General features: G+C 39.8%; 1 protein-coding gene across 1 annotated transcript; it reads left to right on the top strand.

Moving 5' to 3' along the window:
- The first annotated feature begins 11,870 nt into the window (after window positions 1–11,870).
- LOC150082031 (BTB/POZ domain-containing protein KCTD12-like) lies at window positions 11,871–13,385 on the top strand. The gene has a single exon (XM_090379925.1). It carries the CDS (start codon window positions 12,168–12,170, stop codon window positions 12,972–12,974), a length of 807 nt encoding a protein of 268 aa, XP_090236051.1. The 5' UTR covers window positions 11,871–12,167; the 3' UTR covers window positions 12,975–13,385.
- The last annotated feature ends 279 nt before the right edge of the window (window positions 13,386–13,664 follow it).

The following is a 13,664-nucleotide window of genomic DNA, read 5'->3' as shown; positions in this document are numbered from 1 at the left end:
AAGCCTAATATACTTTCATCAATATCATTGATAAATATACAAAACAACAGTGGACCTAACGCTGAACCATGGGAGACTCCACTAATAACAGTCTACGAAGAGCAGTGTCCATTGATTACCACTCTGTCTTCTCCCATTCAACCATCCCTTTATCCATAGCAGCAACTTGCCCTTAATGCCGGACTGCTCCAATTTGTACAGTAGTCTTCCATGTGCAACAGTATCAAAAGCTTTCCTGAAATTCAAGTACGAGGGATGATCATTTAATTTGCGGACTGGTGCAAGATTTTCATATTTACCGCACGAACGTTTTATAACTGCCACTACAGGCGCTCTCCCTGATCGCCACTGAGCAGACTGTGTGCACATGCCAGTTCTTGTCGAGTTAGTGTTGCGTGAAGAGAATTTTTTTTTTTCACGTGTCACTGATGAGCGTTTTGAAGCAAATATCATGTCGGATATACAAACTGAACAGGGACATGTAATTCGTAATGGGACACGGGGCTTAAATGCATTGGAAACAGTTAAAGAGATGAATGAAGCGTATGGTAATGAGTATCTTGGTAGGACGGCCATATTCCATTGTGACTGAACGTTCCGGAGTGAACTGTTTTTTCCATCAAGACAATGCCAGGCCCCCATACAGCTAATATTGTGCAAGCGGTGATCACTGCCATAGGTGCCGAGGTTCTGCCACGTTTCCTTTATTCACCGGACTTAACCCCATGTGATTTCTTCTTGCTTCAACGCCTGAAAAAAGGCTCTGAAAGGCAAGCATTTCGCGTCCGACACAACGATGCTCGCAAGATCCATTACGGAAGCACTTCGCAGTCTTTCGAAAAATGGCTTGCAAGAAGCATTTAATGCGTGGGTATGACAGTGAAGAAAGTGTGTAAAGTTCAAGGGCGAGTATTTCGAGAAGGAAAAATCCACAGGAGATTCAGTTGATGACAATTAAGATAAGATCTTGATAATAATATAATATTAATTTCCCCTTAACATAAAAAAAAATATATATATTATATTAGTCACCCTTAATTAATTACATCTACCCATATGTATGTTGTCTGTAAATTGCGTGTGTTCTCTGGTCGATTTGTCTGTTTGCTGGAAAAACCCCTAGTTTCTGGGGATAAAAAAAAACCTTGCTATCTACGCCTGAGACCGACTAACTTCTGTAAGTGTCAACCCCTAGCTTTTTGGCCGTGAAGGGCCATTGCAACACTATCCAATCATGTAACTGGTACAATTTAAGGTGGTACAATAAAAGATTTTCTCTCTCTCTCTAACTCAGCCATGGAGTGAAAAAAGCCCATTAAAGTTCCTCGCGTCATCGACGGGATTCGAATCCAGGCCGTTTCCACCGGTATGGGGAGGACGACGATACCAGTGCTACCACGCAGACATTTCCCCTTAAAAAACCTGTGTCTGAACTACACAGCTGGACAATATTAACAAAACAAAATGTTTTTCATGAATATTTTACTGTGAGCACTATCCCCGAAGGCGAATACTGTATTTGATATAATAGGCATCTTGGCCTGCAAATTCCGGGTATCCAATAGCAATCGATCTAACACTTTACAGAGCAGCACGTTATGCAAATTATTCATGCCTGAAAAAACAGGGGTTGCGACCACATCACTTCATTCCCGTTATGGCTAGCTAAGTGGGATAGCCACATCTCCAGTACTCACAATGGCATCTCATCGTCGTTTAGATGATTTTTTGAGATGGCGGGCCGTTGGACGATTTGAAACCGAGCAGTGGCAGGCGGAGGTGGCACGTTGGCTTAATGTGTCACGTAGTGTCGTCTGGGTACTGTGGAAGCAGTTTTGGCACAATGTGGGAAAACACCGGTGGCACATTACCAAACAGACAAATCGACCATAGAACACACGCAATTAACAGACATCAGACACACGGCAGATGAATTTAATTATTCGGGGGCCTAAATATAATAGTGTTTTTTTTTTTTTTTTTTTTGACACATTACCCAAAACACTATGGAAGCAGTTTCAGGAGAGAGGAACCATTACAAGAAAAGCTGGCCAGGGTCGCCTGACGGCTATGTCAAAAAGAACAGCAAGACAGAACCCTACAATGTCCTGTCTCTTAAGGTTGCTGTGGCCACAAGTGAAAACATTTCCAACCCCGCTTTGTTAAGAAGGCTCAATTCAAGTCGACTCTATGCAAGGAAGGCAGTGGTATCGTCACCGTCCTCCCCATATCGGGTCGAAGAGGCCCAGGTTCGAATCCCGTCGATGACGCGAGGAACTTTAATGTGCTTTTTTTTTCACTCCGTGGCTGAGTTAGTCGGTCTCAGGCGTAGATAGCAAGGTTTTTCCTCCAGAAAATGGAATTTTTTTTCGTCCAGCAAAACAGACAAATCGACCAGAGAACACACGCAATTTACAGTCATAATACATATATGGGTATATGTAAGAGATTACGGGTGGCCCTAATATAATAATTTGAATTTGAATCCCCTGGATTCAAATTCAAACCGCAACAAAGCACAAAAAAAAAAAAAAAAAAAATATCCCATTAACCCCTGTCTACGCGAGTAGCACAATGGTATCGTCACTATCCTCACCACACCAGGTGGAAAAGGCCCGGGCTCAAATCCAGTCGATAACGCGAAGAACTTTATGTGCTTTTTTTTCACTCCGTGGCTGAATTAGTCGATCTCAACCGTAGATAACAAGATTTTTTTTTTCCCCCAGAAACTGTTTTTTCGTCCAGCAAAACAGGCAAATCGACGCAATTTACAGACACGATACATAAACGGGTATATGTAATAATTTACGGACGACCCTAATATAATAATTTGATTTTATCCCATTAACCCCAGACCACCGCAGAGCTCGTCGAAACTGGTGCCAATAACATGTGACTTGGAGTACTGACAAATAAGGTACAGGGGTACAGCTCTGTTCTCTGATGAGTCCCGTTTTAGCCTACAAACAGATTCTAGACATTATTCAATCTGGAGACAACGAGGAATGTAGTATCATCCCTATAACATCAGAGAAAGGGACACTGTGGAGGCGGAATAATGATCAACGGCCACTTTATGTTTTTAATAGGGGTACCGTAACTGAGCAGAGGTACCGATAACAGATCCCCGAACCCTATGTGTAACTTTTAAGGGGTGCAGTTGGCCCAGACTTTTTTTTCATGCACGACAACGCCACTGCATATAAAGCTCAAATGGTGGAAGAATATCTTGAAACTGAAAACTGAAACTTGAAACCGATCAAATATGTGTGGGACGCTCTTGGGCATTGCATTGCACGCTGACAACCAACTCCTCCGTCACTTGGTGAGCTGAGGTCTGAGAGGGTGGAAGAATGGGATTTGTTGCCACAGAATCTTATAGACACCCTTATATCGAGCATGCTTCACAGCTGTCAGGCTGTTTAGCCGTTGGAGGGGATCATACGCCGTACTGATGTCATGTGACCATATTTTCGAGCATCTTGTATCGAGTTCTGTAATGTGACCTACAGTATGACTCTCATCAATCAATGCAATACCTCCACTTTACTTATCGGAAGCTTGAAAAGGTGAAACCCATGTTTAATAGTCCAGAGCAAAGTTTCCGGCGTTCCCTCCCTTCCCACCTACAACCCATGCACGGTACTAAGTACTATATATAGATTTTGATACCTTTCGTGTTTCTGGTTTTCATAAAAAAAAAAAAAAAATTACGCCAGGAATTTTCATGTGCCGTTTCTCACAACGAGGTTGAGTTAGTCATGTCTTAGACAAGGCTAGCATGTTTTTGTGTCCCGAAAACTCAGGTTTTCGTCCGGCAAAGAGAAACTCGACCTCAGAATTTACAGACATATTGTTCCTTATATTATATACGGAACAACATGGCGACAGTTGCTGATGCGCCTAAAACCCTAAAAACAACCACCAGTAAATCAATGTATTATCATAAGGGGAATGAGTTTAACTCTCCAGATGGTCTGCCATATGTATTTCGAGCGTGTGGCCACGCTTGACAGTCGCTCTGCTAATTTGTGTTCTTTTACAGGATAACGTTCACCTTATGTCTATTCCTTCTGGCTTTCAGCTAAGTGTACTTTTGGAATTTTTGGTTTAGTTTCGTTATTATATTACTGTTATTTGGTTTTTAGGAGCATTGGCAACTAAGGCCATATTGCTCCGGGATATGCGGTGGTCATTCCCTGAATGACCTTTCCGCATCCTCCGTATTTGGTGGTGACGGGCTCGAACCCCGGTCTAATCAAGAAGCGTGTGCTACGCACTGCTGCTCCTTCCCACCTGGCTACGGAGGCGCCATTATATTACTGTTTTTCGTCCTTGAGTTATTATAACGACGACAACAACGGCTTCCGCCATTGCTGTAACGCAAGCGAACGTGACGTTACCGCTACTGGTTTTTGTCTAGTGATATTCTCCCCAAACTATGCCTTTTGAGATAACTTTAAGATTATTTTGAGATAGTTATAGTTATAATATACCATGTTAATTTAGTAATTTTAACGTTCCCCGTTCTGTCCCACCCTCCCTCTAAACGCTACAACACCATCTAATAGACAGAACTGTAAGCTATACCTATCATCAGATTTCTTGTGGAATAACTCACCTAATTCAGGTATTTACGCAAGTGTTACGCAAGTTTGATAACATGCCAGACTTCGAGACTTGAAATACAATATTTACAACTCGTGAGGCAACTACAAGGGAGCAACAAGAAATACCACTGCAATTGCGGAGGATGAAACAGATCTTAGGCCTGGTCTTGCTTCTAAAAGGAAGCTAAGAAAAGCACAAAAATCTCCCACCAGATTGCCAACAACCTTTTCTCAAAGGAGTGAGGCGGGCGAAATACCTGAAGTAATATGCGAATCTTATAATGTACCCAAAAGTGACAACACAGGTACGCTAGACTTACAATCGCTTTCTGCATTAGATGCTAATGTAAAGAGAAGGCAAGGACTTGAAAACCTTATGGCAGTTCAATGCAACAGAATAAGGTCTCCTATAAAAATCCCGGTTGTTGACTACTGGACAAAACTGGAAAGAAAGCTGACGAATCTTCATGTGGAAAATCAAATTATACAGACCACGCTTGAAACAGAAAGACGGAGAGAGGCTGAAATTTAGAATCGTACCCCTCGTGTTACGCTACGTGACGAACAGAAGGTTGCGTGAAAATAGTTGTAATTAGAAGGAAAAAAAACATAAAAAGGGGTCACGTTTTTAATCGACTCTCATTTTTGTTTAGCGAAAAAAGGTTGTTTTTACGCGACTTCGGGAGGGATTCAAATAAAAACCTATCGTTGGCCACGGCCAGAGACTACCGGATACTAAAGTAAACTATGTCCTATGCGCAGCAAGCCTATAGGATATATATTATTTATTAATAATCTTTTATAATAAAAATAAATAATATTATTTTTTATTTCTATTATTTTTATTTTCTTTTAATTTTATTTTTAAGTTTAGTAAACCTAATGGATACTGCTTACAGTACATATAATTTTACTCTTTAGAACCTCTTTAATGCTTTATCTTACTGTTGAATTTAGTTGTTGAACAACTAATTAAAGTAGTTGAACTAGTTATTACACTAGTTTACCGCTTTGTTCGCTATTCTGTCCTAGATACTCTGTCATTGGTTACGCGAAACATATCTAGTTATCAATAAAAGAATAAAAAAAAAATCCCCTCCAGGCTCGAAAATTTTCTGTAATTTCATGTCTCTCGCACAGTGTCACCTCATCATAAAGAGTCCTCCACCTGTAAATATCGATGCAAAATACTTGTTCAATTCATCCGGAACATCACTTGGGTTATACAGAACTTTTGTGCACCCATAACGCAAAGATCCGATTATTACTCAAGCCTGATAAAGAAACACCAGCTTTGACGATATTAGAGAGTAAATTAATTTTTAATTAATCTTAAACAGCCATGGTGAGCATTTTTCCAACTTGCGTACCAAACACAAACTGAAACAAAAATATACAAAGTGGCCACATTTACGTGGCCCCGTATTAAGTCACGTCAGACTGGATTCGCTGTTGTAGCACAGACTCAACGAGGTGTCCAAAGAGCATGCTACAGAAATGTTGGTCCATGTTTACTCAATTGCCTCTTGGAACCAGTTCTGTACAATTCTGGCCTTGTGACGTAGCATACTGGCATATCATGTTGGGCAACCCATTCGCAGATTTGAAAGGATGCGCCTAGTCGGAAACAATTTCTGCATGACCACATGCCACAGGTTGTGGCATCCAAATGTTGTTCCACTCTTATCAAGGGACTCAATGTGCCTCGCGAAAACACTCTCCACACCATTACACCGCCACCACAAGCCAACACCCAACAGAATGAGTTCAATCTGTTGTTGATACCCAAGAGAATGAATCCATGGACTCATGTTATTTTCAACATATTCTGATCCACCCACGTCATATCGGATGTTTTTTTTTTTTTTTTTTCAATCCTTCAGCGTTGGCGCTGTTAAGACCACTGTAACCTTATCTTCCGGTTTAATGCTGACAGTAGTGTAACCCGATTCGGTCGTCTGCTGTAAAGTGTGTTAGTTGTCTGCCGGCACCAGAGGTTTCCCCATCTCTGCGTTGTATTCTTTGTAAGTGACACAAAACTCTGTTGAGGCCAGAGATTTAAAAAGTATGTGGGTAGTGGTTTGTTGTGTAGTGCTATGTTCTGTTGTTTCTCTGACCATTTAGCCGTTGGGCCCCTATTGGGACCTACGGTTGCCCACACTTTGCCACGAGGAGAGAGGGAGGTCAGGCACCCAGTACATTATTTAAGTACTCTGGCAGGCTCTACCACCTAGTTTCCAAGGATTTCAGTGGCTACGCCTATAAAAAAAAGGGAGAGGGGGGGCTGAACACTAGAATTTGGAAAGACCGAAAGAGATTTACAATAAAGCGGTAGAATTTAGACGTTGATTAGAATTTGGCGGCATTGTTAGGGGCGTACTCTGTCGATTTAGTGAGGGGGGAGACTGAAGACTGGGGGGAAAACACATAGAAGGATGGGGACGATAGAGTAGGCATCTCCACTGGGGACGAGCCCCACCAGGCGAAGTATGGGAGAAACGTCCCAAAACAGGGTTGGGCCGATTCTGTAAATAAATTATCTGCTGTGATACCTTATACGTGAGAGGGTACGACAGGTTAGTATTAGTATTGGCGACATGATGTTCTTTAACACAGTTCTTTAAATTTATACAAACCTTCACAACACTTAAGTGGAAGTTTATTCCAATAATCAGTTATTGTTCGCTGAATATAAATATCCCTACATTTATTGTGCAGCCACCTATTTAAATTTATGCCCCGTTGTGTTTGTCATCAGCGTTTAGTTTACTTAACCCCTTTAAAGCCTTATATGCTTTAATTAGGCCATCCTGCAGACGCCTAGTTTAAAGAGGGGGTAATTTACAAAACCTCAGTCCTTTGTAAGAATATTCCCTTGTGTTTCCAACTAATTTTGTTGTTCTCCTTTGCGCCTTTTCCAACAAATCTGTCTGTCTAAAATGAGATTTCCAATCCTGTATGCAGTATTCAAGTCGTAGTCTTACAATATACAATGGGGTGAACTCCACTCTATCTGTTGGCAAAGTTCCTACACACACACACATATACACAACTCATGATATATATATATATATCACTGAGTTGTACGTTCTGAAATGCCTCATTGGTTACCACTGTTGTATTGGGTTGTTATTTGATTGATTGTAGTCTTTCTGTTACCCTGCATAAGTCTTGTTGGCCTCTAGCATCAACGAGCTATTTCCAACCACAGGATCGCCGCTGGCTGGATGTTATTTGATTATTGGACAAAATAACATCCAGATCTCGATACAATTGTACGCGAAAACCCCAACAGGGTTTGCAGTTGACAAAATACTCATACCGGTGTAGGTAGCGTTGCTTTGGTGTTGACTACTGCCTGGTAGTCGACGCCAAAGCCACTTAAAATCACTTTAAAATTTCACTTAAATCTTCCATTTGCTTATTTTCGCTCTAAATTGCACTCATGCTGCATCTCATAGCACCTGCCCAAGTGCTTTACATCGAATGATACATGTGAAGCCATTATGAGGAAGCGTTCCATTTTATGAAAAGGGTAGGTTTACCTACCCTTTTCGTGAGCCAGTTTAAAAGTCAGTTTATAAAAGTGGCCAATTTATAATAATTCTGGCTCACTACAGGGGGAAAAAATCTGAAATTAGTAAATATTCTTTAGTTATATTATAAAAAAAAAAGGTAACAATATTTGAAATGAGAACTTTGAATTAACAGATATTTATTTAAAGTATACCCAGTATAAAATAAAATAAAATAAAATATTTCCAGAAGCTTTCGGAACTTCCGAAAGCTTCTGGAAAGTTCCGAAAGCTTCTGGAAATATTTTATTTTATTTTATTTTATACTGGGTATACTTTAAATAAATATCTGTTAAACTATGGACCCCAGTACTCCAGGCCCATTTGTCACTAACTTTGAATTAGATTAGATTGAATTTGATGAACTGATGGAAAGTGCGCATTTTTTTCAAAGAATATTTTATTAAATTTAATCATCAGCTTTCAGTTTCACTTATTTAGTATTTTGATTCGTCAACTTCATCAAACTACATATATTAAGAGGTTAGTTCCAAAACATAAAAAATGCTTTCTGCTATTTCATTACGAGACTTGAAATATAAATAAAACATTTCTATTCCATGTAAATATTTGTGCAATTCTTTAACTTTACTTAACCTTTCCAGTTTCACGAGATTAGATGGGATTTAGCCCATCTAATCTCGTGATAAGGCTGTTATTTAGCCACTAATAACAGCCTTATCTCAAAGCAAAAATGCATATACCTAGTTTTCAATTATCATTTCAGTTTCAATTTGTTTCCTTGCTTGTACCGTCAGACTTTAATCTCATAGAGCTCGAATCCCTCTCTACTGCATTCCCATTTGCACCAATAACTTCCTCATTGCTTTTCTCTTAATCTTTACAGAATGCTTTATATTATGAATTAATCATCATTTTGTCTCTGCTGACAAAATCTTTTAAATATCGAACTCTGCTGATCCATCTCGAGAAAATAAAAATCATAAGAAGTTAACGAAATAAATACACTCGTACACCACATCAGGTAAGTTTAACGATGTTTATTTTATCACATCAAACCACACTTAATACCGTTGGCTACATTTCATGGTTCTGCTGAGCCTCGTCTTCAGGCTTCTATGGGGGGGGGGGATATAGAAAAAGAAAATCAATTACAAAAGAATTGCAGTAAAGTGAGGATAGAAATACTCAGAGAGCACACATTTGATATAGTAAATTTAAAGAAGCTAAAAATGAACTAAATAATATAAAGATTATTGACTATCAAGAAGATAGCTGAGAATGTAATGCTAATTTACAGTCCCCTTCCAAAGAATAATATAGTATCTTTTCATATGAGAGCAACCTTATTTCTAGATTAAAAACAGAAAATAATTGAGAGTTACAATGAACAATACTAGGTGTTATGAAAAGTAATTGATAACTGAACACCTGTTAAATTTAGGGAAAAAGCAGAAAATTCCTTTAACCTTAAAACTTAATTCCTTTGATCCCTCTTGATCATACCCCCCCCCCAATATGGTGTAACAGTGTATTTATTTCGTTTAACTTTTTATAATGACAATCACGTATTGTCCCCTTTCAAACAAAAATGAAAATTATTTTCCTTCTTTCTTTTTATCTCTAACCATAATTATTTCTTTGAATAATTCCTTGTATTAATTCTGTATGATCACTACATATTTATGAAATTAAATTTATACATTATGAAAATAAAGGAGATATTTCCGTTTATATAAGAAATATTATTTCTTATTTGGACAGGTTAGTCTCAAATTCTGCAAAAACCAAACATATTCGTTTTTCCCTTGAACACAACCCAGTTCTAGTTTTGATATTGATGGAGTCATAATTAAGAGATGTAATGTGTTCAAGTTCTTAGGGGTGCTATTTGATTCCAAATTGTTGTTTCGGGAACACGCAGGCAGGAATTCTTAAGTTATTTGGTGCTTGAACTTGAGAAAAGGATATTATTAATATTGCATTAATAATATTGCATAGTTTGCAATATTATTAATATTGCAAACTATGCCTCCATGGTTTGGTAATTTAGCCCACCCTCTTCTAACAGAAGCACTTTGAGGATGCAGCATTCAGCTGGATCCTCAAGGCACTTAATCAAAAGATTGACTTTTACATAACAGATTCTTGTGGAATTCCACACACCACAGATCTAAAGAAACTCTAATTCATTTCACCAGAGTAAAATTAGGATGGACAGCTCTTTGCCATCAGTAAAGACAGCATAACGTTTAATGTATAAACCATGAGAACTTTTTAATTCTATTTGTGAATATAAAAAAAAAAATTTAATCTCGCAGCAATATCTACCTACTTCAAGCAATTTTGTCTACGCATAAATCCAGAGAAATCAGAAACCATGGTTTTCTTGCTAAAACAAAACCCAATAAACATCTCTCCAGCGGATGGAGCTTCCATCCGCTTGTTCAAAATCACACTGACCTAGGGATCAGATTCGACCCAAAGCTTCTGTTCAGCCAACATGTAGACATGCTTGTCACAAAAGCCGCTAGATTAAGATAGCTATTCAAGCAGCATCTTCAACATGCGTGATAGACAAATCCACCATTGCCAAATACACTTCAACAATTGTTTATCCCCGCTTCTCTATGCTGCAGAGATCTGGGCATCCGCATCTTCCTCTACCACCAAACCAGTATTCTCCTCCGAGTATTGGCTCCTGAAATGGGCTTTCCACAAGCTCAGCCTATCTCCCCAGCTCCGAACCACCGCTATGGCCAACACACTCGACATCCCAAGGCTCAAGTGGCTCAGTGAAAGAAGAATCGTCATTACAGTCAAACTCATGACTGGTCTCATCTCCCCTCTCTCCTTCTGGGATAACTGTGCATGGAGGATCCCAGTGGTATATCTGCGAGCAAATCCACAGCTACTCTTCAAACACGCCTGTCGGACCGGTTCCTTCCTCAGCAGATGTTATCACGGGTCCAAGATCTAGATGTCGATTTCAACAAGTTTTATGGACATTATAGAAAAAGAATACTCCGTAGTGGGTGGTCAAGGCCTCCAATATTATAACCCGAGTTCCGATGTATTCTCTTACTCAATTCAATGCATGTAATTATGCTATTCGATGTACAGTATATTCTTATGTTATGTATTTTGTGACTAATGTTCTGTGCACTCATTTAACGTTTAGTATACCCAATTCATTTCTCTGCTTTTCTAATACTTTATTTAACTTATTCATTATCATTGTACTCTCATATTTTTGGTTTATTCAAGCAACTTTGTCTTTACATTACATTGTTAACCCCTGGCCACTGTGCCGTGACAGGTAGTTGCAACTGCACCACTATGTACATCATTATCTCTGTGTTCCAATAAATATTTCTCTCTATATGGAATACGATACGATATTACCTTTATCATCCTAATGTGTTTTTATTTACTACTCTTAAATCACATTCACTGTATTATAATCGTATATAGGATGTAAACAGTTATTTATTTTGAAAATGTATTTTTGTTCATGTTTAATAAAAAAATAATAATTCTATCATATGAAAGCAACACTGGAAGCCATGTTTTTATTTTATTCTGAAAAGTGCAGTGTCTTATTATGACCTTTAAAACCGCAAGATGGCAGCACTTATACACTCCGATCGACCCTTTAATCGATTATTCTCTGGATCTGCTACAAATACGGTATACTTCATAACGACGCAGGATTTCACGGACAGCCTGGTGCGCTGACATCCTCGCGCTACCTCGTCGCAGCTTCACAGCTCCGGATGTTCACCGCCATAGTTTTATGAAAGGCATCCGAGCCGGATGTTGTGACTCTTCGCTTTGCACGCGTGTGTTTCAGGTCACCCGGAAGCCCCGATGAGGGCACGGGGACCGATAATTAACACTTCTCCTCTTCCGTAAATAACCAACCTTACAAGGAACGTTCCGTGCCAAACGGCCTCTCTACAATTTCTGTTTTTAAAGAACTGAGTGCGCGCGTGCCTGTGTACAGAACTACGGCCTGAACATGTCCTCGACTAACGGCGGAACACCTGGCGAAGAATTTCCGCCAGTGGTGGAATTGAACGTCGGGGGAGTCTTCTATACCACTTCCCTGACGACACTCATCAAAGAGCCAGATTCGCTGCTAGGTCAGATATTTACAGAAAAGGATGGTCGACCTCGTGCTCTCAGGGATGCCAAAGGAAAATTCTTTATTGATCGTGATGGCGTTCTCTTTCGCTACATCCTCGATTACCTGAGAAACTCCAAACTGGTACTGCCTGAGAATTTCCACGAACGGGAACGTCTAAAGAATGAGGCAGAGTACTTCAATCTCCCAGGTATGGTCTCCGCCATTTCCAGTCTCCCACAGCTGAATCCGCAGAGATTGTCTGCATCCTTCCTCCCGATTGTTCCGCCGAACACAACGTTACCTGGAGCACCTGCCGGCCCTCCAGGCTACATCACTATAGGATACAGAGGTACGTTTGCATTCGGACGCGATGGACTGGCTGATGTCAAATTTCGCAAACTAACACGTATCCTCATATCTGGTAAGGTTAACATTTGCAGAGAAGTGTTTGGAGAAACGCTGAATGAGAGTCGTGATCCAGATCGTGGCAGTGACTGTCGGTACACTGCTCGTTTCTTTCTCAAACATAATTTCCTGGAGCAGGCGTTCGATAATCTACAGGAAGCAGGCTTCAGGTGTGTCGTAGCTGCAGGGTCAGGCACCTCTTGCGGTGGGCTCGGAGAACCAATGAAACCTGGCATGGATTCAGAAGAGAATCGCTGGAACCACTATAATGAGTTTGTGTTTGTGCGGCCGTAAGAAATCATCCCAAGGAGCCCGAACGGTTGGAAAAAAAAAAAAAAAAAGGCGCGATGCCAAAAGAACGATGTGTCAGAAAGAAAAAAATATATATTAAGAACTCGTTTGGTGCGTAGAATGACAATTTAACTAACTTAGTTTATCCTGTGAACGGTGCTTTAGCATATCCCCTCCTTGCTGGTGACTGAGTGGACTGAAGGGGAAATGGAGAAAGCGGTGAGTGCTGCCTTCCTTGGTCTAGTGTGGGTTTACTGGGCTTCTCTGCAAATACTTGAGAGTATTGCAGGAGTGCCATCTGTCTCTTCTGTCTTTCTCTTTTGATTTTTGTCGTAGCATTTAACCTTTAGACATTTGGTCCCACCCCAGTAAATGTTCAATTATCTTCCTTATAAATGTTACTAAAGACAAGTATTTATTGTTGTGTTTGGTGGTTATCGTTAAGTGACCTTTAACTCTAGTACCATGATCCGAAAGCTAACAAACATACAACTGTGCAGTTTTGAAGTAAATTGAATAAATGAAACGTTTGAATTTGACGGATTAGCGCATGATTGTAAAATTCTCGTAATACGATAAGGGGGAGGAAAATTTGCGACATTCTTTATAGCAAATGTAAGGGTATTTATTAACACCTGTTACGCGCATTTTCCAATCCAATGTGCACAATAGTAGTTAGTCCTGATCACTATG

This window comes from Mastigoproctus giganteus, chromosome 8, assembly GCF_048544385.1.
Source record: "Mastigoproctus giganteus isolate SK-2022 chromosome 8, ASM4854438v1, whole genome shotgun sequence".
Classification (NCBI taxonomy): Eukaryota; Metazoa; Arthropoda; class Arachnida; order Uropygi; family Thelyphonidae; genus Mastigoproctus; species Mastigoproctus giganteus.
Note: the sequence above shows the minus strand (reverse complement) of the source record. Positions and strands in the feature narration are given on the sequence as shown.

Excerpts from the sequence above, each read along its gene's own strand:
- LOC150082031 (XM_090379925.1), top strand. The coding sequence starts at position 12,168 with ATGTCCTCGACTAACGGCGGAACACCTGGCGAAGAATTTCCGCCAGTG.